Below are 26,819 nucleotides of genomic sequence, written 5' to 3'. Positions count from 1 at the left end.
CAGAGGAAACAAATTCAAACAGTTGAGAGGACTTGCTCATTGCAAGGAGGTGGTGGAGCTGTGCCTGGAACTTCAGTGTGTCTGTCTCTGAAGCTCCATGTAGTCGAATTAGCAGTAGAAACCGCTCTGGTCTGGTGGGCAGGAGGCCTGGTCTCTGGTGTGCCCACCTTGGGTAAGTCCTTTCCCCCACCGCTTCTCCAGGTGTCAGTTTCTCCTCCTCGCCACTTGGGGCGCTATAGGCCAAACATCTCCAGGCTCCTCTAGGAGCCCCTAACTCCAAGATCCATCACCGTAGCGCGGAGCTTCCTCCGACCCTTCAGCCCTAGGTCGCCGGCGGTGCCGGAAGTGCTTGGCTCTTTTCGTTTGCTCCCGCCCCCGGCCCGGAAATACTTTTTCGGGAAGATGGCGGCTGTGTCAGTGTGTGAGCGACCGGTTGGAGGTTTCTCTTTCGAAAACTGCCGCAGGTGTGGCCATGTCCCGGGCCGGGTTCAGGGCGGGAGTGGGAATGCGGTGCCGGGGTCGGAGTCGGGTTGCGGTCTGAGCCGGGAAGTCCGAACGAATGGTGGAGGGCGGGGCCCGCGGCCCGCGGCCCCTGTGACTCAGGGGAATTAGGGCCTGAGCGTGTTTCTCCTGAGGCCGGGTCGGCTCTTCCACTTCCCCAGCGCACCGGGACACCCTCCATCTCCGGGGTGGTGGTGCGGACCCTCTCAGACGCTCCCTTCGCAGAAAAACGGGACAGTATTCCTGCTGTTGGGAGGAGCCAGTGAAACAGATGGGCTTGAAAGCAAATGCTAGTAGTTTTTCCTTCTCCCGAGTTCCCTATTAGAAACTCTTCGTGCCAGTGCGGCGCAAATGTGGTCCTGCCCTTCAACGCCTTTTTCTCTCATTTGCTCTCAGAAATGCTATCTTGGAAGCCGATTTTGCAAAGAAAGGATCCAAGCTTCCAATGGCCCGGAAAACTGGGACGACTATCGCAGGGGTGGTCTATAAGGTAAGCTGGGACAGGCTGAGAGCAGCAGTGTCAACTAATTTCAGGAACCAGGCCCCTTGGCCTCTTTTACTTCTCTGGGTTGTGTGAGGAAGGGCACATCTTACAGAGTACTACATCAGGAAAAGCTCCTTTAGGAGAGACTATGTCAGTTTTGTGCATTTATCGGCAGTTTATATTCTTTGCAGTTTTCGACAGGAAGCCAATTTTCTGTCAAGTTACTACTTTAGGAAGCAGGATGATGTAATGGGAGAAAACAAGATTTGTTTAACCATTTAGCTTTTTTGCTGCCTCTAACTTTGGGCAGGTCACTTTCCTTCTCACAGCCTCACTTTCTAATCCATCAGGTGGACATAATAACTCCTGACTTAAATTGTTGTAAGGGTCAAAAGAGATAACTGGTTATTGTTCTTAAAGGTAAAGAGTGACATCTTTTAAAAAGAAATGGACAGATGTGGCTATTTTAATGGAAAGATTTCTGCATCTTAATCCAGATTTTTCTAATATTGGCTCTGTGATTTGTAAGGAATTCACTGAATCTCTGAGCCTCATTTGAAAACAGGAATGATAGTTCCTACTACCTACTGAGGGTTCAACCAATAATGTTTATTAATAAGCTTTTTCTTGAATGCCGAAAGTATAGCACAATATTTCAGCGCGTGGCGGGGTGGTTGGGGGAGCAGGGGATGGTCAACATTGTTTTTCCTAAACTAGAGTAGAGGACTGTGGTTTGTATATGTGAAGTTGTTTTAAAGTATATATTTCTTAAAAATAGGATGGCATAGTTCTTGGAGCAGATACAAGGGCAACTGAAGGAATGGTTGTTGCTGACAAGAACTGTTCAAAAATACACTTCATATCTCCTAACATTTAGTAAGTATTGATTAGTGTGAATAACTCATTTTTAAACATGTCAGGGGTAAAATTGAATTTACTTTTTCTCTCTAAAACCTGTTGTTCAGCCTGTATTTTCTTTCTGTCTCCCTTAAATGGCATTTCCATCCATCTGAGCTAGCCATCCTCAAGTCCTCTTTTTTATTTTTAAAAATATTTATTTATTTATTTATTTGGCTGTGCTGGGTCTTAGTTGTGGCACTCTCACGCGTGCGGGATCTTTAGCTGCAGTGTGCGGGATCTTTCAGTTGCGGCATGCAGGCTCTTCGTTTCGGCATGCGGGATCTAGTTTCCTGACCAGGGATCGAACCCAGGCCCCCTGCATTGGGAGCACAGAGTCTTAACTGCTGGACCACCAGGGAAGTCCCTCGAGTCCTCTTTTTGCTTTAGTCTTCAGTTCATTTGGTACCCAGTTCTGCCTTCTGTGTGCCTTTTGAATCCACTCCCTTTTATCCTTCCCTTTACTAAGGCCTTAGCTCGGATTCTTTTTTTTCAGCTGGATCATTGCAGTTGTCATTTAAATGGTCCCTCTGCCTTTGGCCTTTTCTTTATCTGTATTGTTCACTCTTCTGCCATATTGGGTTTTGTAAAACACAGATCTAATTATGTTCCTTTCCTGTTTAAAAACTTTTCAAGAGATTTTTCACATTTCCACACGCTTTCAGGATAAAATCGAAACTCTAGCATGATATTTAAGGTCTTGCACAATTTCACAGAAAGCTTACCTTTTCATCCTATTTAGCTGCTATCACTCTATGTTCCAGTTATACCTGGGCTGTCCCTATTTCCCTCATGTCCCTGTTCTCCACATGTCCAAGCTGTTTTACCCTTGCTTTTGCTAGCCCCTCTGCTTAGAAATGCCCTTTCTTCTTCTCTGTATAGTGTTTTTATTCTGTCCTTCCAAATCCAGCTCAAATGAAACCTTTTCTGAAAGATCAGAGTTAACTGCTCTCTCCTCCAATTTCCTACAGCATTTTCTACCTATGCTACTATATTGTATTATATGTCTCCTCCACTCAACTTTGAAATCAAGTGCTATTACTATGTCATATTTTCTTTATTCTCAGCACTTTGGAATGAGTGGTATCTAGTACTAAATACTTGGTAAATGTAAATTGCAGAGCTTTTAACATTCCTTGCTCTTTTGTACAACTTGGATATTTTCTAGGATCAGTAAAATGCACACTCTGTTCAGAACATAGAAACTAATGATTTGAAATATTCCACTGGGCTACAGAAAATATATTTGCATATACTTAGATGTGCATTCTCAATTTTATGTTTATTTAAGCTTGGTTAGAGCAGTTACAGTGCAGGTGTACTCAGAAACATCTATGTCACTGAACTTTGTGGAAGTTTTCCAAGAAGCTCCACTTCTAATTGAGCCCTTTGGTAATTGAATTTCAGCTACATTTCTAATTGTATTTTTTAGTTGTTGTGGTGCTGGGACAGCTGCGGACACAGACATGACAACCCAGCTCATTTCTTCCAACTTGGAGCTCCACTCTCTTTCCACTGGCCGCCTTCCCAGAGTTGTGACGGCCAATCGGATGCTGAAGCAGATGCTTTTCAGGTAAGGTTCCAGGATGGGGATTTCTGTAGTATTTTTTTCTCATGCCTTAGATTTTCAGCCAAGGGAAGCCTGGAAGCTCAAGAAAAGGCATTAAGAAATACACACTTTATTCCAGAAATCAATTGTCACTAAAAAGACACTTTAATTTCATACGGCTTTTGATAATGTATTTGAATTTATGGGGTCTGGTTTGTTTTTTTTTTTCATGAATGAATCACATGTGACCAATTGAGTCATTTCCTGAGGCTTAGGTTATTGCTGAATAAAAAATCCTTTTTTGTTCATAGTAAGAAAGAGCTGGAAGGAACCTTTGAGTTCTTCTTGTGAACACACACAAACACAAATGATTGTTTTTTCTCCCTTTTTTAGGGGCAAGATAACAGTGAAATGAAAAATGATATTTGTAGTTGGCTGTAAGTGGGTAGAATAGCGTTACTATTAACCAACATTTATTTGTTTGTGCCAGGCCCTGTGCTAAGTGCTTTATGCATGATCTCACTTTATCCCTTTAACTCTGAGATAGGAGCTATTAACATCTCTAATTTATAAGTGAACAAAGTGAGGCTTAAAGAGATGCAGTCGTTTGCCTGACCTGACCTTCACTCCCTGCTGACTACCACGGAGTTCCTCTTAGTAGTTTTGTTTCTCTTTAGTCCTTAACGATCACATCATCGCTTTGTGTTAATATAGGTCTAGACAGTTTTCAAATTTTAAGTCCATTTTCTCATTTGCTCATAAAGAGAAGAGAAGCAATGTAGTATAGTGGAAATAGCCTGGACATTTAGTCTTGAGTTGGAATCCTGGCTTCTCCTTTTGTGACCTACCTTAGCTTTAACAAATTCTCTCCTCTTTCCTTCTTTAGAGAATGTGTATCATGATACCTTTTTAAAATTTTTTTAAAAGTTGGTCACAGGCCTTTATTCTGGTCCTCATCATTCATTAAGCAACCTACACAAGACATTTTCTTTATCTCTGTCCCAAGTGGTAGCAGCTGCATCCAGGCCTGTGAGAGTTAAAGGGGAGCAGGAACAGAAGGCAAAGGTTGTAAGTTGGCAGCTCACAGGCCGTATTCAGCTTGTAAAGAAATTTCATTTGGGTCACATAGTGTTTTAAAAAAAATAGTGGCAAACAATTATAAATTGGGAGCTTTGAATTTAAAATATGGATTTCCAGCTTCTTCTGATAAAAGCTCATAAAGCGGGCGGTAATGTGGGACTGAGCGGCCGTTGTTGCCTTTGGAAGTGGGAGCGTGTGTTCTGGCCTGTCAGTCCTTGCGTGGCTCACTTCTCTGTTTCCTGCCTGGCCCTTGCCTTCCTGTGAATTTGCAGGTCTTCGTCTACAAGTGTAGCATGGCCCCTGGGCTCTCAGGAAGTGGATATGAGGTTTAATATAGCTATGCAGCAAGGCCGGTAGAATAGTTCCCATTTTACAGCAGAGGATACCAGGGTTTATGAGTCATATGGGCAGGAAGCCTAGTCCATATCTACCCAATTCCTACTCTGGCTGTACTGAGCCTTTATGTCAGTGATTTCCATTTATTTATGTACATAATCATCATCCTAATCCTGGAGAATTATCGCCTATCAAATAAATTCTTCCAATGCAGTGTGAGAACTTGTTAAAGCACATCTGTTGTCAAGATAACTGAAGACATTTGTGATTTTGATTTTAAATGTAAAGCTCCCTCTGGTGGTTTGTATGGTGCATTACATTTAAAACAATTTTTAAACTTGTAAAATTGCAGTAAATATTTCAAGATTGCTTGCAGTGTCATTTAGCATTTAGCTAAATCTAGCAGATGTTTCTGTTAATCTCTTTAGAATGTTTCAGGAATTTAAATTCTCTTTTTTCAGTGTTTTATTATCTTTAGTTTAACATACTTTGTAAAAGTTAAATTTTATCAAAGTTTTGAGAAGAACACAAAAATTTAAACCAGGATAATTATGGTTCTTTATGTCTTTTGACATTTTTGTTGAGTTACGTAAAGTGGGTTACTAGTACAAGAGAAAAAAGCATAGGATTTGACTTTAGAACTTTGCTTCAGATCCTGTCTACAGTGCTTACATTTGTGTAACTTTGGGCTGTTCACCTCACCCTTCTTAGTCTCAGTTTCTTCCTCAATAAAATGGGGATAATAGTTCTGTCTCTCTAACTTTTGGGGAGGAAATGAATAAAGAAACAAGGCTTATGCAATGCCTAGCACAGGGCCTGATACATAGTTAGATCCTCATTCAGAGGCTGAAAAAAGAATACAAGGTGTACTCTTGCTGTTTTCTTCCCCCTGAATAATCCATTTCCTTGTTTGTGAATAAGTGAGAAAAGAGGGTTTGATAAACAGAAGTGGACGTCTTTTTCCTTACTTAAGCAGTACTTTTATTTATGTAGAAGATATCTGTGAAGCTTGTTCCTTCTGCACATGGAGCCTTCTTGTTGAGTCTAGCAGAAATCTTTGATATACTATTCTGTATTCTGGAAACTATTTGAATATGTAGAGGCTTTAAAATTTTATTTTATTATATTGTATTTTTTTTTCCTTACAAAAATACTATATATTCATTGTAGAAAATTCTGAAAATACAGTAAAGCCCAAAGAAAAAATAGGCGAGAATCACATTTTGGCTGGTTGTATATACTCCTAGTCTTTTAAATTTATTTATTCGTTCGTTCATTCACTTGATCATCCCTTCCTCCCTTCCTTCCGTATTATAAGTGCATGTTCACAGTAAAAAAGCTAGAAGATTTAGATTAAAAAATACTGAAATTATCTGAATTTCTACCACCTGTAAGCAGTCGGTGCTAACAGATTATGGTACACTCTTCAAGGTTTTCCCTATGTTTAATAATACATATTTTGTTCTATAAAAATGGGATCATAGGGCTTCCCTGGTGACGCAGTGGTTGAGAATCTGCCTGCCAATGCAGGGGACACGGGTTCGAGCCCTGGTCTGGGAAGATCCCACATGCCGCGGAGCAACTGGGCCCGTGCACCACAACTACTGAGCCTGCGTGTCTGGAGCCTGTGCTCCGCAACAAGAGAGGCCACGATAGTGAGAGGCCCGCGCACCGCGATGAAGAGTGGCCCCCGCTTGCCACAACTAGAGAAAGCCCTCGCGTGGAAACGAAGACCCAACACAGCCAAAAATAAATAAATAAATAAATTTTTAAAAACTTAAAAAAAAAAAAAAAAGGGATCATAGTTGTGCTTTCTGTCCCATAATGTAACCTAATCTTTTCACCTACCAGTGCCTCTTCAGTAGTTTCCATGTTAGAGTATTTCAAAAAGAAAACCTTTTTATAAATTATTGTAAAAGTAATGTATGATCATTGTAAAAAATTCAGACACTATAGAAATGTGAAAAGAAGCAAGTAGATTTCAGCTGACACTCTGCCACTTAAGCACATACACTGTGAATCTTTGAGATCTATTTTTAGACCTTTTATACTAGGCATGTATACTCATGTATGTATTTGCAAAAATGGAATCCTGCTATATGTGTTGTTTTGTAACTGACCCTGTTCACATAACAGTATATTGTGAATATTGTTCCCATCAGTAGATGAGCTCGGCATCCAGAGATTTTACCTTGAGCCCATGGAGGACTTCTGGAGACCTGTAACTCTCCTGAAATAGTGAAAAATTTGTGTGTGTACACTTGTTATGGGCGAGGGTTCCACAATTTTAATCATTTTTTCCGTGGGGTCTGTGCCCCCAAAAGTTTAAGAACCATAGATCGGTATCCTAATTTTTGTTGGATCACAGTAATCTATTTTATTAACCAATTTTTGAAGACTAACAGTATTGCTTGCTTTAAGGTATTTAAGGTATTGTAAGGTATTCTGCCGATCCTTTGGAATATAGAATCTTTAGGTACTTGTGTTATTATTTCTTTAAGCTGTATTCTAAAATAAATTCCTAGAAGTAGAATTGCTGGGTCAAAGGTAGGCACATTTAACATTTTAATATATATTGCCAAAATTGTCCTTGAGAAAGATTACCATCAGTAGTGCATGAAAAATGCAGCATGGTTTTTAACGATTGTGTCGTGTTCCGTTGTATAGCTGTATTAGTTTAGCTAATTCTGTTTCCCCTTTTTTAGCATCATAAACAGTTACCGCAAAAAACATTCTTATGCATTCATTTCTGCATATTTGTCCTTTTATATCAATAGAATTAGATTCCTGGAGACAGAATTTCTGGATCCATTTTTAAGGATTTCATTGACTTGCCAAAATATCTTAGACTCTTCTAAAGGCATCAAACAGATTATGTTTTAGCTTGGAAGGGAACTAGCTGGTTATTAATTGACTTTAACTAAACAGCGTGTTTGGCAGGCAGTTGATATAGTGGATCAAGCACTGGGCTGGGGTGGGAGTGGTGGATCTGGTGATTCTGGCTTCTCATCCCAGAGTGCTGGGATCTAGTCTTGACCCTTCTGCTAGCTCATGTGGCTTAGGACCAGTTTCTTCCCTTGTCTGGGCCTCTGTTCCCTCTTGAGGCTGCTTTTAAAATCCTTTCCTGCTCTTTATTTTTTCACTTATAAACGGAAGATTTGAAATAATAAATTGGTAATCAAGGGACACGGGAAATATTGGACTTGACCTAGAGCGCTTTCTGATGGGTAGCTACGTCTCAGACAATCTAAAATTATGACTTTGATTGGTTCTTGTGTTATTTTTATCAGTTTTAATGATTGTATCATTAGGCAAATTCAGCATGTGTTGGTTTCATTTTTCTTCCCAGAGAGCTAAAGGCTCACGGTGGAGAACTTTAAATCCAGCATGTTTATCTAGCATAGCAGTTCTAATGGTAAAAAATTGAACCAGATACAAGGAAAGCAATCTATAGAAGTGGAAAACCAACTAAGTAGAGGGTCCAAAGGAACAAATACGTGCAGAATTAAACAGAGGTGGGGGTGAGGTGGAAAATGTATTCTCTCCCATGTTCCTGAGAGATACAGCTTTAAACTGTGGGCAGGAGCAATGGGTTTTATAGGCTGTCATGTAGTTACTTCATTCACTTCCCTGCATGATGAAATACTTCTTTCTTTTACTCAGTATGAGCTCATATCTGTCATAATTTTGTGGATTTATTCAAGGGAAAGGTGTTTTGACATTAGCTAATTTCCTATGAGTCTATGGTAAGGTTGATAATTTGAACAGCTTTGGTTTAGCAACAACTCACTGTTGACTTGGAAGGGAGCTTATCTGCTAAACACAGAGAGGTATGATGGGAGGGGTGCTGATCTTGGGAGTAAGCCAAGCTTGGCTCTGAGGCTTAAAAATGTCTTTGGGTTGGTTTTCTGTTCTCTACAATGAGAATTATAGTGTCTTCTTTTGAAGGGGGTTGTGAGACTAAGATGATGTAAGGTACATGGAGTGCCTCACACAATTTACAGTTTTTATTGGCTGATAGTAGATGTTCAAGTATGTTCGCTCCATTCCCTATTTTTTTCCCTTCAAAACAGTAATTATTTAATGAAGCAGTAGTAGTGTAAGAAAAGCTTTTTATTGTCTGACTTCAAATACAACTTTCGGTTAAGTTATAGTGATGCAATGTAGACTCATTTTTGTTTTTTCTTATGCATACTCTGATCACCAGGTATCAAGGTTACATTGGTGCAGCCCTAGTTTTGGGGGGAGTAGATGTTACTGGACCTCACCTCTACAGCATCTATCCTCATGGATCAACTGATAAGTTGCCTTATGTCACCATGGGTGAGTGTAATGTTTCCCTGATGTTTCAGAATCCTCTTATTTACTAAGGTGGTCTCTTAAAGTCGGTTTATTTCCTGATAGAGGAGGCAGTGCAGTACAGTGCTTTGATTCCTTCTACAAGTATTATTGAGTTCCTCCTAGGGATTAGGCCCTGTTTTATGTGCTTGGGATATAGCAGTGAACAAAATTTAGATAAAGATTCTTGCCTGCAGGGAGTTTATATTTTAGTGGGGGTGGACAGACAATAACAGCAGCAATTATAAATATATTTATAATATGTTATAAAGTGATAAATAGTCGGAGAAAAAAACAATGCAGGTGATATTATACTTCAGTTATGTAAGATATTACCTTTGTGGGAAACTGAGTCAAGAGTGTACAAAAATGTGATGTATTATTTCTAACATCTGCATGTGAATTTACAATTATCTCAAAACAAAAAGTTAAAAAATGTTAATGCAGTGCAAGGGGACTTGAGAAGGTTAAAGTAGGTTCATGAAGAAGGTGAGGTCTGAGTGGAAGGGCCTCCTGGGCAGAGGGAAGGCTAGAGTGGAGGCCTCACTGGGGGAATAGGCCTGGTACATGCAGAGATTTTTTTTTTTTAAGCTAGAGTGACCAGAGTTCCTCTTTGCCACTTAATCTCTGAGGGATCCTGGGCATATAAGTCCTCTCTGAACCTCGATTTCCATACTTGTGAAATGGTATCAGTAATACCTACCATGCATAGCAGGTTATTTATAATGATTAGAAATAATGTATATAAAGCATCTGGTCCAGTGCCTGGCCTATAAACAGTAGCTACACTTTTTAGATCAGCCTTGTACATTTGTATTTTAGCTCTAAATGCTGGATAAGAGTACTTTTTTTTAAATGACTAAAAAAAGTGATAAAATTATATTTAGAAGAGTTGGGAGTTTCGAATTTAACTTTCATGCTAAATTTTTGAGTGAAATTGCGTATGTCCAGGGACTTCCCTGGCGGTCCAGTGGTTAAGACTTCACCTTCCAATGCAGGGGGTGCGGGTCCTGGTCAGGGAGCTAAGATCCCACATGCCCCACAGCCAAAAAACCAAAACATAAAACAGAAACAATATTGTAACAGATTGAATAAAGACTTTAAAAATGGTCCATATCAAAAATAAATCTTTAAAAAAAAAAAAAGAAAGAAATTGCATATGTCCAGTAACTTGAACAGGTCATTTGTAGCTGGCGTTTTTCCAGCTGTTGTTTACCTTTTGCATTTTTTGTCTTGGTATCTTGGCTCTGCAGAGCCAGGAATAATGGCTGCCTTGAATAGTTTGGAAATTGCTAGCTTGAGACTTTGCTATTCCATTCCATGTAATACACAAGCCTCTTATAAGATTTGTATGCAACAGATGTTCCATGTTTGTGAGAAGAATGATTTGTCCCCAGATACCATATGGAATAATTATTTTAAAATGAAGATACTTAACAGTAATTTTAGAATTGCTCTGAATTGCTTTGTTCCATTTTATTTGTTATTTCCATCAAAGTACTGTTTTTATTTCCCCCCGTTTGATGCCTTTAAATGGCAGTAAAGGTGGAATAGCCTTTTCTATTAAGTAGTTTCATTTCTTCTTTTTTTTATTTTAAAAAAAATTTCACACTTGCCGGAAAGTAACAAAAATGTACAATGAATAGTCATATATACCCTTTACTCGTGTTTGTCAGTTGTTAACATTTTACCACATTTTTGCTCACTCTCTCATACATTATTGTTATTTTTTGGTGTATAGAGCCATTCGAGAGGAAATAGCAGACACCGTAACCCTCTATCTCAAAATCCTTTAGGATGTTCTCTTACATCACCTTGATAAAATCATCAAAATCAGGAAATTTAATATTGATACAAAGCCTTTTCATTTTTAAGATGGAAAAATTGAATTGGTTTCTGTTGCTTTTGAACTGTAGTAATTTGTCTTATGAGCATAATCCTGAATTTAGGAAAAGTTGTTGAAAGTGAGTAAAGCAGATTTGTGTCTGCTCATTTCATTCCTGCAACTCCACTTTGTGCTCTGTCCTGGCTGACAGTGATCTTGCTTCCCTCCAAGTCCAATGTGAGTCCAGGGTGATGGCTCCACAGCTTTGATTTTATGGCACACTTCTGCTCAGAAATCATCACTCTCCACAGTCTGGTTTTGCTTTCATAAGAGATTAAGAAGATTAAGAAGAGCAAGACATCAGTAACACCTGATTTTAGATACACAAGTAAGTTGTTACTTTGAGGTTTAGTTTGTTTGTTCATCTGTTCATTTATCAACTATTTCTTGAGTGCCTTCTGTGTAAAAGCACTGTAGCAGGCTCCACAGAGAGAGGTTGAATGTCTGGATCCTTACCCTCAACATATTCCCAGTGTAATGGGGGAGATAGATGTATAAACTGACAAGGGCAGTAGGTACAAAGGCCATTGGAGGCCCAAGGGAGAAAGGGTCTAAACTGGAAGATTTCAGGGAAAGCTTCACTTCACTTGAGCTGAATCTTAAAAGAAGGATAAGTTACTTTCATTCATGTATCAGATATTTATTTAGCATCTGCTATGTGCTAGGCACTGGGAATATAGTGGTCAACACAGCACCTATCCTCAGAGCTTATAGCCTCTTGCGGGAGATAGGAATTAAGTAAATACACATTAATCTAAAAGAATGCACTGTGCTAAGTGCGCTGGAGGAAAAAAACAGTAATAAGAGAGAATACAGGAAGGAGCATGTGGATGATGGGTGTTTGGGAAGTCCTTACTGGGCAAGTGACATGAAAACATTTTCTAATGAAAGTAATTTATGAACATGACAAAACATTCAAGTGGGGAAAAGTATTACATGAAAAGTAAGTCTCTTTCATATTTCCCCAAAGTAACCACTGTTAAGGGTTTATTGTGTTTTTTCTCAGAAAATGTTTTATGATCCACCTATATATATCTCTGTCATCTGTCATCTATCTGTCTATCCCTATTAAAAATACACAGCTGAGGTCATGCTGTAGATACTGTTCCATTACTATTAACTTGTTTTGAAGAAGTTTTTGTATCAGTGCTTGTAGATCTATATCAAATCTACAACAACACCTTCATAAAATTGTATTACATGTCTCTACCATGATTTAGTGACCCATTATCCTATTGATGAGTATATGTCTTGGTGTACTTGTGTAAGTACATCTGACAAGTTCCTAGTAGTGGAGTTCTGGATTAGAGTGTGTGCATGTATTGCTCAGAATTCTCTGTTGTAATCATTAGAATCACTGGATGATTTAAGAAAGGGGGAATTTTTAATTTTTAAAGGATAGTAGGTGGCTCACAGAATAGGAGGGCAGGAACTGGGTTTGGGGCCAAGAACAGTTTCAGAAATAATGCTGCAGAATGGGCCATTGCAGGCGAAGGCAGAATGCTGCAGACCACACTGCTGGCCCAGCTGGCACAGGCCCTGGCTCGCTGGTCACTCTGCTGCTCTGGCTGCCTCATCTGGAACTGAGGCTTCCTGCCATCTCATTCACTGTCCGAGAGTTCCTTATAGGGAAGGGTGGTCACTGTCTGAGAGTTCCTTATAGGGAAGAGTGGGTGCTTGGTTGGTGATGATTGGTGAGGCTCAGTCATCCGTTTATAAGGTGGGGGGGGGGTTCCCCAGACATAGAAAGGAAGTATAGCTACTGGGCAGCCCCAAAAAGTGACAGATGGCTGGTCATACAGTGCATTTTACCTTTTGAGAGCTATTGCCAAATTGCCCTCCAAAAAGATTGTACTAGTTTGTATTCCACCAAGAGAATATGAGAATGCCTTTCTCTTATAAACTCTCCTACTTTGGATATTCTTGCCAGTCTGGTAGGTGAAAGATGGGGAAAACTTAACACTTAAGCTGAGACCTGAATGATAAGTAGGAATTAGCCAGGAATTTGCCACCCTACTCCCTACCCCCAAAGGAAAGACTTTACAGGCCCTGCAGTGCACAAGGGACCAGTATGATCAAAGAACTGAAAGGCCAGAGTTTGCTGGATGGGTGAAGCGAGTGCAGTGGGTGGGGGGAGTGTTCCATGTTGGGGGCACAGCAGAAGATGTAGAGGGATGAAGATGTACAGACGTTCAGGAGGGTGGGGCAGAGGCAAGGCTGGAAAGCTAGGCCGGAGAGTCCTGATGGTACAGGCTGAGTTGTTTGATTTTGTCCTGGAGGTTCCCATCTACTCTTTTCAAGCCAGGGGATGATAGGATAAGATTCGCTTGTTAGAGCAGCCTGACAGCTGTCGGAAGGAGGATTGGCATGTGGGAAGTCTAGAGGCAGAGAGGGAGATTACATCTGGCCAGAAATGTTGAATGTGTGCATGGGTCCAATGGCACAGGGATGGCCACGGTCGTCACAGAGAGCACTCAGAAACCAGCCAGCCATTAGGCCCCATGCGGGGTCTCTGGCCATCCTCTCCTGTCTTCCTCAGTGCCAGTTCCTTCCCGGCTCTTGACCACAGTGTTGCAGGACAGTGTTGCAGTAACTCCTCCACCGGGGTCATCTTCCTTCCAGTCTGGCTCTAGACCCTTTTTCTTCTTCCTCCTCCACATGTACCTTAGGTGTTTGTGGCAACAGGCCCCTTGCCCTCCTCTGAACTGCCTTTCACCCCCCACTGCTGCTGTGCTGCCTTCTTTCAGAAATGCGTTTTCTGCCCGGAGTGTTCCTACTCATCATCCAAGATCTAGCCCAGAAGCCATTCCCTCGTGACTGCCCCAGGCTGTTAGCAAGTCCCTCTCCAGTAATTTGGTGTGCAGCTTGATTCCAGGATTTCAACCGTGTCCAGACTCTACTTTCCCTGGCTCTTGTCCTTCCTGCCCCTGTAAGAATCTGAGATCTCTGTCAGTAGAATCTGTCTCACTCCCAGAGTCTCACGGAGTCCTGTATGACTCAGTGAATATTTGATGGTGAATTAATTTTCTGATTCTCTAACTTGCTTGTGCCAAAGCATGTGTGAAACCTAGTGTTAGAAACCTTAACTGCTGTTTATTATGAACAGTTTACAGTACCCCTGGAGTAGAGTTGGTTTAGATTGTGTTCCATTTATGTGGCTTCAGTTGAGCCGTAAGAGAACAGCACAAAGCACTGCATATGTGATAGGTCTTTTTTTTTTTTTTTAAAGCTTAGTATTATTTTAAATTTAAAGCATATTTGGAAGTGTCTCTGTGCCAGTGTCTGCTGGTGCCATCACATTATTTTCAGTTAAAATTCTGTGCAAGGGATGCTATCATTACCTTCTTATTGATGAGAAACCTGAAACTTATATTTACTAACCTGCCCATTGCTGCCCTGCCTGTAAGCAGCAAAGCTGGGAGTTGTCTTTCAGCTCAAGCAAGCCCGAGAGCTCATCACAGCTGCTTTGATTTTATCATCTTACAGATGTTACTTCATTAAGCTATTAAGTCTTGCTCCTGAATACTAAAAATATTTATACAGATTCCCAAGGGGCATTTATTTGTGTGGCATATTTTCGACTGCTCTTTGTGTGGATTTTCTTTCCTGCGTATTAAAAACAGTATTTACTGAAACAGCTTTATAGTATCAAAGGAAATTTTAAAAAATTATGCGCAATTCTACCACCTGAAGACAACATGAATTTTATATTTCGTTTCTTTCTGATCCAAGTCCGTTGTGAAGGGGTGCCTTTATCGGAGAATGTGAAATAAAATACAGTTTTTGTGCTGTCCTGGTTTTGTCTTTGCCATTCTTTCAGTTTCTTTTGGCCATTGTTCACTTTTGAGCAGGGCTTGATGCCTCTTTCCCTGCTGTGCGAGGTGTGCTGCGCTGCCTTTCCTCCTGATGAAGGAGTTCTGGCTTCTATGGAGGTGGTGGTGGTTTTTCTTTCTTCCCTTTTTTTTTTTTTTTTGAGGGGATGGGGAGATGGATGTTGAGAGAGAACCCCAGAAGTGCCAAAAGTTGGTGGTTTTGTTTTAATTCATGTGACTTATTTTGGGTGAGCTACAAACCAAACCTCCAACTACAGATAAAATAGAAGGCCCTCCTAACTGAAATGTGCCCACAGAACGTTAACATTCCCTGTGGGATTGAGGCTTTCCGTAAGTGTGGTGTAAGTGAGAAAATGAATATTTCATGTAAATTCTCATGTTTTAGTGAAAGTAGGAGTTTTTTATTATGAGAAATAAAAATACAACTTTGTAATGAATCTTTTCTTTTTCCTGAGTGATTTGACAGTAAGAGCTGGAAGCTACAAATTACCTGTAAGACAAGGGTGTCTACATTTTGTCTACCCATGGGCCTGTATTGGCGACTAGCCAGGCGCCTGAAGGCTACTCTTAATTTACATTGAATAGAAGACACCTGTCTTGTCTTGCGCATCTCTAACATGCTGGCACAGCTCCTTGAGCACAGTGTCCAGGAGCCTCCTCGCTGAGGGCTTGCCTTCCAGAGGGTTTGCTTAAGAGAAGAGTGTATCAAACTCCTCGTGGTGTGGCCCTCGGACAGCTTCTGTCCTAAAACCTTTTTTGTGAACGGGGTGTTGGCCATAATGATAGCAGCGTTCGTCCAGCAGCTTGCCAGCTGCAGCGCCAGCAACTGTTGTGAGACACTTGACTGATTTAGTCTTTGCACTGCTGTGAAGTGGGTACTATCACCCCTGTCTTGAGGGCGAGGAAATTGAGGCTCAGAGAGGTATGCCGGGGTCACACAGCCTGGAGGTGCATGATCTGGCATGAGAACCCTGGTCTCTGTGGCTTTTCCCCCTTGGCTTTGTTATTGCTGTGAGTAGTGTGTGGCATGTGGTCCAGACCAAATGTGTTTTGGTCCATTCTTAAAAAAGAAGAAAGAAAAAAAAAAAGAAGAAGAAAGGACCCCTTAGGTTTCATTTAATTATTTATTTTTAAAGAAAATAATTTGTAAGAGACTGTAGGTGATTGATTAGTGTGATTGTGAAAAACCAGGCAAGATTTTTGACTTTTCTTTATTAAGAAAGGGAAAAGGGTTATGGTTTTTTTTTATAGACAAAATACGGGTTCTTTTAATTCTCAGATTAATTAGCTTATTCTTTTAACTTGCCAGCTTTTCTTTATTAAGCAAACTGAAGTACTGTCAGGAGAAGCTTGGGGACCATCTTTTGCTGTTAGTTTGGCAGTGTTCCTTGTAGCTGCATTGGCAACATATATAAAATTTTTATTTTGCCCACTTATTCACATAGAGAATTAATATGAATGAAATTTAAAGCACGACATTCCTGGAAATGAGGCCCTTGGACAATTTAGGAATACTAACTTAAGGAATAAACATTGATATGCACCATTAGGGAAGACTTTGGGTCACTGCCAGGGCCGTCCAGGTAAAATTCTATCTCCAGATAAACTGGTTATACAATTTCCTAATTACTGGAATGTACCTCTTAAGTCCCAGTTTACAGAGCCCCCTAGCAATTAAAAAGATTCAGGACAGAGTAGTAAACATACCAGATGTCTCACCTTGTGGGCAAAGAAGAGTTTTAGAATTAAGTTGGAACTTAGGAACATCAGTAGGGAATTCAGACCTGCCATTTCTCCATATTTTTACACTAAAGTGCAACCTTTGTGCAGACATTTTGTTATCTCCACATGACGCGATTTGAAACATTGTCCTGCGCTGTATCAAATCAGTGCACTATAAGATGGCAAATATTTCTTCCACATTCATTTTCAACGCTGAAATCAGATGTGAACTCAGCAGCACTGTATTTAGTTCGTCGACCCACGTAAAAGCCTTCTCAGAGGGCACATGACCTTGTAGCTCTAGTGTTGCTGGAAATTCTTTTTCCTGAGCTGGAAATTCTTTTTCCTGACTAGTGTGGGCCGGGTGACTGTGCAGGCGTTCTGTAAGCATGGGTCTCCATCAGGACTGGAGTGAGTCTTGTCCCCTGCTCTCTGTGGGTCAAGGACTATGCAGTGGCGGGAACCCCATCCTGGTGGGAGCTTTGTCTGTACAGCCAGTGACCACCCAGAGCCGGCTTTTCTGTAACCAGCTGAGGTATTACCTAGAATCCTAGAGAAAGAGATGGAAGCCCTGGCTTCAGTCACAGCCCTGATTGACCAGAGCTAGTCATCACCTAACCTCTCTGAACCTCAAACCCCTCATTTCTAAAAAGAAGCTGATTTTTTTTGACTTGAAGGTCACTGGGTTATTGGGATGCTGCCATGTCACGTGTGTGAACACGCTCTGTAAAGCACTATGTGCTTTTCCCCTGCATGTGTTGCTCTGGAGTCGTTTTTAATTTTCTGAGGTAGGGTGGGATAGTGAAAAGAGCTGGTCTTTGTAGTCATACTGGGTTCAGATCTAAGTCCAACATTTATTAGTTGTTTGGCTGTGAGTGTTGGTTTCTCCTTCAGGAAAATGGGGGTTAGAGGATCTGTTCCATGGGTAATGTGTGAGGATTAAGTGAGATAACCACATGTAAAAATCTTTGTGTGTAGAACATCATTGATGTTTGATGCATGGTGTTTTGATAATTTTAGTGCTAACACATTCTCTGTGTGCAGTTCTGTGTACTGAAATTTTTCTGGCCATTTTTCCTGCTTTGATTAATATATATAAGATGAATTTCAGAAGATTTAAAATGTGCGATGCATGGATTTTATATCTTAAAATTTGTACCACTGTGGAATGCCAGGAATTAAGCAGCTGGGAACCAAAAGCCCATGAAAGTTGGGTTATGCATCTTGATTCCTGGTTGTTGCAATGGTGGTACTAAGCCAATAGATGGTGCCAGTATGTTAGGAGATGAGAAAATATTTACTTCTGCAATTCATCATGTTGTTTCAGGGAATGTAATAGAGCCAGTTCTTGCTGGTTCTTTATCTGTTCTAATTAGAGTAGACTTTGTTCTTGATTCTGTGTAGAAAATATTAAATGTCTCTTGTAGGTAAAATAGTGAGGTATTGAATTAATGTTAGGGTGCTCTTCCTCCTGTTTTTTCTGCTCTGACATTTCACCACGAAGTCTTTTCTGATTTGACTTTAGTCCTTAGTCTACAACCAAATAAAAGCCCTTGCTAGGAGTACATTTCAGAACTTAAATGCAGTGCGCACAGTTTTAAGTCCTTTGCTTTTTTTTTTTTAATGTTTATTTTATATTTTTCTTAAATTTATTTATTTATTTATTTATGGCTGTGTTGGGTCTTCGTTTCTGTGCGAGGGCCTTCTCCAGCTGTGGCAAGTGGGGGCCACTCTTCATCGCGGCGCGCGCGCCGTGCCTCTCACTATCGTGGCCTCTCCCGCTGCGGAGCACAGGCCCAGACGCGCAGGCTCAGTAGCTGTGGCTCACGGGCCCAGTTGCTCCGCGGCATGTGGGATCCTCCCAGACCAGGGCTCGAACCCATGTCCCCTGCATTGGCAGGCAGATTCTCAACCACTGCGCCACCAGGGAAGCCCAAGTCCTTTGCTTTTTAAACCCCATTTCAGAGAGAGTGGGGTTAATTAGTTCATCTTTACCTGCTCTTGTTTCAGAATTGGCCCTACTACAAAAAGTGCCTTTACATTCTCGTAACCTAGTGCTTGATGATCTTTTACTTTCTTGTTGAACAGACCAAGTGGAAAGTCATTTTATACATCAGAAGACTTTTTATGTGGAGGTCATATAACTAGGGATTTGTTGGCAACCAGATCTGCCATTACTAGCTGTGTGTTTTTGGTTAGGTTCCTTTACCTCTCTGATCTTAGTTTTTTTGTTGTTGTTGTTTTGTTTTTTTGCATCTATAAAGTGGAGATAATACCATCTAGTCCACAGATGAATAAAGTGAAAAAATATATGTAACAGTGTTTTGCACATTTTTCCAGTAAATAGGATTTATTATTGTTTGCACAAGGCTCTATGGACAAGATAAACCTTTACTTACAATTAAGACTAAATGTGTTTTTATAAATTATTAAACTCTGTGGTCCTTTGTCCTAGAGGGTTCTAAGGGACAGGAAAACTTGGAAAAGGCCTGCAAAGGGATTAACTTGCAGTTTGGGAAGCTATTTTGAAATGCGGGCCAGAGTAAAGGGTGCCTTTGAAAGACCTGTCAGCTCTAACTGCCTCAAGGTCCTGCAGCGGGAGAGAGAAGTGTGTGCCCTGCGCTCCGCAGTGCTGAGTGAGAGGTTGTTTCCTGGTGGGGCCTGATGATTGTGGGAGCCTGATGATTAGGAGAGGTAATTTTCATCCTCCATCTTATCCTTTACACATAGGGTTAGGTGACTTCTCTGTTTGAAGGAGAACAGTTTTCTGTCCTCATACCTTGTGGCATTTCATTAAAATACATTAATAAAACACAGCCTTTCACTTTTTAGGCCTGAATGCCCCAAATGTTAGTCTTTTCTTAAGAATAAGTGTTTATAACCTGTCAGGTCAATGAGACGTTGCAGTTGCAATTATAAGAAAACCCCCTGTTCCCTTCGAGTGGTGTTTTACATTATTTACTTAGAGTAAAATTTAACTCCTTTTTGAGTACATTACATTTAGAAAAGGAACTGCATTTTTTGAGAAATTAGTTTCTGAATGAAATGTTGTTGGATGCTTTAAAATCTATTTCTTAGCATATTAAATGGAATATGTATATATATATTTTTTTTCATTGGGGATAAAATGACATTGAGGTACATTTGCTGATGAAAAGGAAGCATTCTTTCCCCTCACGGGGGGTTTAAATGTAATACTCAGTGCTTACTCAGGAGTGAAGACATCAAATTAAACTGCTTATGCTGACAAAGGACAAATCTGGATTTCAGCACCCCATGCAAGATTGTCTGATTGCCTGCCCTGCCTCTCCTCGAAGCTTTTGGCCAAGACTTATAATGAAATGTATGCATACATTTAAACCGTTTCAAGTCAGTGTCTGAGTCTTCCCAAGCTCTGAGAGGAGTTCCACTGCTCTCTAGTGGCTGAATGTGGTCCCCCGGCACCAACATTGTTTTATTTTCATGAATCAGCTCTTCACACATTGGCAGTGTTGGCCTCCAGAGCAGACACCAACACCAGGAGACCAGACCTTGTAGACAGAAACAGAGTGAAAAATGATCCCCGTCCATGGGTCTGTGGAGAGCACCAAATTTTGTCCAGGATGAGTGGCCAGTTGACTAACAATGAGCAAGTGTGAGTAAGCACTCTGTCAGGGAGAGCTGATACTGATGGATGAGAAGTTCTCTGTGTTACTCTTTTATCGCTGCATACATCTTACACCTTGGCAGGCCACGGTGGCAAACAGGTCCTTGGGTGCTTAAAATGGACCACTTCTTAGCAGAAGGAGCAGCTCTTTTCCTGAAAAGATCTGGTTGAATTGATTTGGGGGAAAAGCAGTTAGAAATCCATTTCCTGCTGCCTCTCAGAACTTCACGACTTTGAGAGAAGAAATTTTAAAGACCTCCATTTCTGTTAAAGTTGCCGACCTTGAGAGTTGTTGAGAATGATTGTATAAAAGAGCCCCTGGAGGACGGGGACCTTGTGTTAGAGTATTTGTAACAGCTAACTTTTACTGAGCTTTTACTATGTGCCAGGCATTCTGTTTTACATGCGCCATCTCATTCAGGTCTCAGCCGACCTATGAGGAAGACACATTCTATCATCTTCCCCTTTGTGCGGGGAGGCAGCCAGGGCAGTAGGGCTGCTGTCCTGTAGTTTCTGGGGCACCATTTACCTTGTGCTTGCTGTGGTGGTGCCACCGGGAGCAGCTTGGCAGTCGTGCAGGGCTGGGAGGGCCTCAATGGTGTGCTGTGGGAAAACAGGCAGGAAGCTCAGAGCTGTGCCACATCTTTGCATCTGTGTTCCAGAGCCTGCTGCCCAGTGGGCACCTGGGATGGTTGGTTCGAAAGAATGAGTGGAGAGTTGCCCTTCTGAAAGGTGCATGGGCTAAAGAGCCACAAGACCTAGATTTGAATCTTGGCTCGCCTTATTGCCTTTAAATCAGCTGAGCCTCAGTTTCCGTGTCTGTAAAATGAGGAAATACCTGCACCACATGAGTTAGGGTCTGGGACCGATAAGGTCTTAAGGGTAAATATTTTCCCTTCCCCAGTGTGAGAATTTGTGAGCTTAGACCTTATTAGAAAAAGCAGATTTCTACCTGCTGGCTTTCAGATCCTTTCTAGAGCTTGACTTAGAGCAGCAGGTTTTAGAAAATTATTTGTCTTTTATAGTTTCTTCAGCATGTCTGATAAAATAAGTTCTAGAATTGCCAAGTTTGATTTCATACTTGAGTGAACCCTGACATGTATAAAAATAACACGTTTCATGTTTTAAAAAAAATCCCACTATCCTTAAGCCATATTAATGGAGGTATTTTTTTAAATATATAGAGCAAGTAAAAATATCTTAGTAAAATTTTCTTGATACATTTCAAATTTTGTCCTGAGTTGGATTGTTCTCTCAGAAAAAGTTAGGATTCAGACTGAACTACTAATACTAATGCTGATAAACTAAAATCAGAAACACTCTCAGAGGGTTTAGAAAATGGAGACTAATTTCACTGTTTTATTTTATTTTTTTTGAATGGGGCTATTTAAAAATAAATGCTTAGATACTTGAGTGGCATTGCTAAATAGTGAATGGCATCTGTTTAATCATTTAAAACATTTAACTGAAATCCCAGTCTGATTTGAATTTCCAAGCAAAACAACACAAATTAACTGTATCCAGATGTGTGGAAATCATTCTGCTGTAATCTGAGCAAAAAGTAAGTTAGAAAGCATGCTTTTGGGGGTGGAGAGTTAAGAAAATAGAGCTGCTTCCATGCTTACTTGCTAATCTTAATTTCAAGCATTTGGCTTTGTAATTTAAGAGGCAGCACATGGAACAGAAGCAGTGTTGGACACTTTAAATTTAGGACGATCGGGGCTCACATTCCCAGATTTGCTAATCACTAGCTGTGTGATCTGGGTGAGTTCCTTATCTCCAAGATTCAGTCTTCCCTTCTGTGAAATGGGACTGCACTTACCTGCCATGTCTGAGGAGCAGACAAAACTCACGTGACTGTGCTTTGAAATTTCATAAAACACCACGTGGACTGTGTCTGTTGTGGTCTGTTTAGTAATTTGTTTGCCACATAGTATACTTCTGGATAAGTGAGATCTGGCTTGGCGCTGATATGCTCAAAGGACTTCATTGTTAAGATGATTTTATCTCTTTTTTAAAAATTTTGGTGCCTGTCCTAAGGAAGCCCTCCTAAGGACTGTGGTAGAGAGACGTGGTGTATTTATTTGTGATGATTGACTGCTGTTGTTCCTTGGGACTGTTGACGCATGCGTGGGTTGACCTTCGGGCCCCTGTGTACAGATTTCAGGACTAAGCTGCCTGCTGCTGCTGTTACACAGCAAGACTGTGACAGCTGGCAAGGTCTTGGTCTTTAGGGTTTTTTTTTTTTAATCCCTTAACAAAGTTGAATTCTTATTTTCTCCAAGTGTATATCTTAAAAAATTGTAAGTAATGCATTGTCTTTGAAAAGAAAATAAAACACAAGTAAACAAAAGAATATAGCACCACCCAGAAATAAGCATAATTTAAAAAAATTTTCTTCCAGATGTGTATAATATGTATTATATAAACATATCTGTTAATTTTGCTTGGGAACATGTTTTTCCCTCAGTAAATATTGTATCATGGACATTGCCAAAAAATATTATGTTTAATCACCATGTATATAGTATTTGTTTATTTTCCCTGTCTCCTGATTGTTGGTGTTGGACCTTTACATTTATCTCCAGTTTTTGTTACTGTTGCTGTTGTTATTTTTGCTTTTTTCTAATCTAAACAGCGATCATAATGTCATTTGGGTACTTATCCATTTATTTCTTTAGAATATGTCTCTAGCAGAATTGCGGGTTTGGTGGGTATGTATAGCTTTATGCTTTCTGATTGATGTTTCTAAATTGTGTGTTAGAAAAGTTCTATCCATTTGTGCTTCTACAAGAATGTTAGATTGCCCTTTTTACTACATCTTTGTCAGCCCTGGGTATTATTCTTTTTAATTTTTGCTAATCTAAAAGCCAAAAAATGGCTATTTAGTTTCAATTTGTATTTCTCTGATTACTAGTGAACTTGAACAGTGTCTCTAAATGTGTATAGGCCTCTACTTTTTTTCTCTTCTGTAAACTGCTGTGTCCTTTTCTCTGTTGGTGTATTGATGTTATTTATCTGTGAGCTCTTTTTACTTATTAATGCCCTGTGTGTTGCACATATTTCTCTGAGTTTCAGGGCTTATATTTTACATTGTTTACAGGTGTTAGTCTTTTTTTTTTTTTTTAAGCCAGCCGCCTATTATTAATAAGACAGATACTTCATTTTAAAAGTGTGGCTGGAGATGTGACCCGTGTGGCGTTTATGCCTGAGCCCTCTTCTCCTGGAGGTCTGCAGTGTGGGCACCCCGTGGAGTCATCTTGAAGGTCTGTGGGTGAGTCAGGCCCTGGCAGTCAGAGATGGGGAGCAAGACCGTGCTTTCTGGGACTCACAGGGGCGTCTCTTGAATTCTTCTAATAAGCATCAAACCTGGACAGCCAGGGTAAGGCGGTGCCTACCCAGGTGGCTGCAGTGGATCAGGGGGTGCAGAGCAGTTTCTGTCCCCCGTGGATGAAAGAGGGCTGAGTTGTGTACCCTTCCCCCTGTCTCTCTCTCTCCCCACAGCCTGCGTGCTGGGTGGTTTGGGAGTTGGTTGTTGAGCAGGTGGGTGTGTGTGGATGGCGTGGGCGAGCTTGGGGAAGGACAGTGGATGCAGAGGTAAGTCAGTGGGTAACTAGGTAGCCGTCACAGTGTCATGCACACTGTCTCTCTAAATGCTGGTCACTGAATTGTACCTCGTATTTCTGTTTTAAAGAGCTTTGTTCTGGAAGCAACGCTGGCTTCCAGTAACTGTGGGTGGGCTGAAAAAAGCAGAGTTGGTGGAGGTTGCTAAGGAGCAGCTACCTGGAAACTACTGATGAGACAGAGCTTTGGTAGAAAAATGCAGAAATCCAAGGAGGGCGTTTCATTCCTGTGATATCATAGAGTTCAGACCAGACTAGGACGTATAATAGGACATAGTTTTGTGGGTTTAAAGCTTTCTTTTCTTTTGAAAATTGACTTGCTTTACATTTCAGTTTGTCTTATATTCATCCCGGTATGATAAATTAGGTAATAAATGTTCTTTTACACTTTATCAAGGCATTTATTGCTGTCGTCACTCCTTCAGGGCCAGCTCCGTTTCCCCAACTCCTCCATTTGAACAGTTGTACTGAAATCAGCCCAGCCTAATGTAGCAAATTCTATTTAGTGCTCACTGTGTGCCAGAGACTGCTAGGTATGGCGGATGCAGCTGTGAAGGGATGGACAGTTGGCAGAGATAAACTCTCATGGGGGTGTGGTGGTCAAGGAAGGCTTCTGGGAGGAAGTCATCTCTCAGTTGGGGTTGGATGGGTGCCTCGGAGTTCTGTGGACTGTCAAGGGGGCAGAGGGAATAGCACGTGCCAAGGTGGGATAGGCTTGAAATGGTCTGGGCATTTAGGAAATTATTGTCAGTTTGGTGTTGGTAGAGTGTCAAGTATGTGTGTACATTGGGGAGGAGGAGGGGCTGAGCGAGCCAGAGACCTGGTCATGGAAGGTCATTCATGTCTGCTCTGAACTATATTGTGGCCTGTAGAACTTTGTCTGAGAGAGTGACATAGGGTCACACCTGAGACAGGAATCCTGCCCTGTGCTTGTTAGTCCTGTAATCCTAGACAAGAAGCTTTATCACTTCACTGGGTTGCTGTGAGGATGACCAAATGACAACATAGATGTGTGGCCCACGGTGGGTGCTCAAACAGAACGCTCTTGTTCTTCCCTCTTGGCTTCCTCTTCTCTACTCTAAGAGAAATTGAGGGCAGGTCTCATACCCCTTGCTCTTAGAGCTCATCCTGCATTTGTGGAAAGCATATTCCCTATGACATCCATTTCCTTCATCTGACACGCCCACTGTCTAAAGCAGAGGCCCCTATACCCGGTACACTGTCCCCTGGCTTTTCTGTTTGTTTATTCCTTAATGGGAAACCAGGCCGTTCTGACTGATTGTCTGAGGTGGCCTTGTTTTTGGAATAAAAAATCAGGGTAAATCCTTCAGAGGATTTTTGCCTTGGTTTTGGGTATGAGAGTGCCAGGTTAATAGGTTGATGCTGAAATCATGGAATGTCTGTGGACATTATTATGGTTTATGGGGAAAATGGGATATAATATTTAAACATTTTGTGAGTCAAATGGCTGCTGTATTACTATGGAATTTGATGATTTATTACATATAGTTTTAAGTGGCATTGAAATAAAATCTGGGAAACTTGAATTGAAATTATTTAAAAAGACCCGTCTCATTGAGTTTATCATCTTTTTTCTTTTTAATGGCAAACTCCTTGTTCCTTCTTCCCCCGGTTGCATTGCCTTGAAATTATGTGAGGATTTGCATGTTGTTCTCTTGCCATTTTGGGCGTTTGCAGTCATATTTGAAGTTCTGTCTTCTCTTTTCTAAGTAGCAGACACACATTCAGAGTTTCCTAGAAACCTGTTGACAAAGTCAATTGCACTCCATTTCCTAGCACTTCTGTGTACTTCTGAAAAGGGGGCGCCAGAGTCCTCCTTTCCTAAAAATGCTAGGAGCAGGAGCTAATTTGCAAGTGATTTAGAAATTGTTTTTAATGTTGAATTTCCCCTTCTTTTCAAGTTTATTTGGAGTCCGCTTATCTTTCATCTCAGGGGAAGCAGAATCAGGCAGTTTAGCAAGCTCCTGTTTTCCTGGAAACTTCTCAACTCTGTGCACGTGCATGTGTACACCTGCATGTACGTGTGTGTGTGTGTGTAAGTTGGTGTGTGTGTTTTGGGGGGGTGTGATGTAAATGGAGAAGCAGAAATATAGTGTAATAGGGATCCCTGTGTCCTTTCTATGTTTACCTCTCCTACACCTTCCACTCTAAAAAAAAAAAAATCACTGTGATGAGAAGCATCACTACATTGCTAGACACTTTTTGTTCTAAGAATTTAGATTTAGCACGTACTTCCACTTACGGAAATTTTTTCTGCAGTGTTGTTTCGCATGAAAAAAAGCTTTCGATAAAGGAAGAATTATTATATTAGGAGGGAAATATTTTTCATTTCTTAAAGTATTAGGTGAAGCTAAGTAGAAGGAAATATATGTGCCCGGGAAAAATTAGAGTAAAATTAATTTACTGTGAAACTGCCAAAGAAAGGATGGCCCAGGAGAAAATACAGGCTAGTAGTCTTTAGGGAAAGATGTCTTTAAGGTAAGTTGTGTTTCCCCTTTTACAGTAATTGATTACAGTTTTCCACAAAATTGTTAGCTCTTAGGTAAATAGCCGTCCTTCCCCTGTCCTTTCCTAATGTGTATTTCTGGCCTCTGGTGCGTTTACCCTTGGGCTCTTTGCAGAGATATTCTTGGACCAGGTTGGAAAAGAAGTATTTTTTTTCCTGAGGTTTCCTTATTTGCAATTTTCTTGTTTCTTCGTGACAGTTGTCCTTTGTTTTCCATACAAAACCAGCTTGTTTTTTACTATGAAGTCTGAGACTGGTTCTCACCAATGCCTTAAAACAGGTTACTTTCCCCCCTTGATCCCTGAAACTCAGAGTAAATGTGTGAGTCACAAAACATTGGTGAACTTTGACTCTTTTTCCAGATTTTCCAGGACGCATAAACTATGAAATTCCAAGGT

The 26,819-nt window shown here is 40.8% G+C and overlaps 1 protein-coding gene across 1 annotated transcript in view; it reads left to right on the top strand.

The window, feature by feature from the left end:
- The first annotated feature begins 320 nt into the window (after positions 1-320).
- The window catches only part of PSMB7 (proteasome 20S subunit beta 7), a 56,464-nt gene continuing 29,965 nt past the window's right edge, over positions 321-26,819 (top strand). Inside the window, exons 1-5 of the mRNA XM_036854547.1 lie at positions 321-464; positions 898-991; positions 1,764-1,861; positions 3,315-3,455; positions 9,055-9,170. Coding sequence (XP_036710442.1) covers positions 403-464; positions 898-991; positions 1,764-1,861; positions 3,315-3,455; positions 9,055-9,170 — 511 coding nt within the window. The 5' untranslated portion in view covers positions 321-402. The remainder of the gene's footprint in view (positions 465-897; positions 992-1,763; positions 1,862-3,314; positions 3,456-9,054; positions 9,171-26,819) is intronic.

Source organism: Balaenoptera musculus, chromosome 6 (genome assembly GCF_009873245.2).
Source record: "Balaenoptera musculus isolate JJ_BM4_2016_0621 chromosome 6, mBalMus1.pri.v3, whole genome shotgun sequence".
NCBI lineage: Eukaryota > Metazoa > Chordata > Mammalia > Artiodactyla > Balaenopteridae > Balaenoptera > Balaenoptera musculus.
This window is presented reverse-complemented; position numbering and strand designations above follow the sequence as displayed.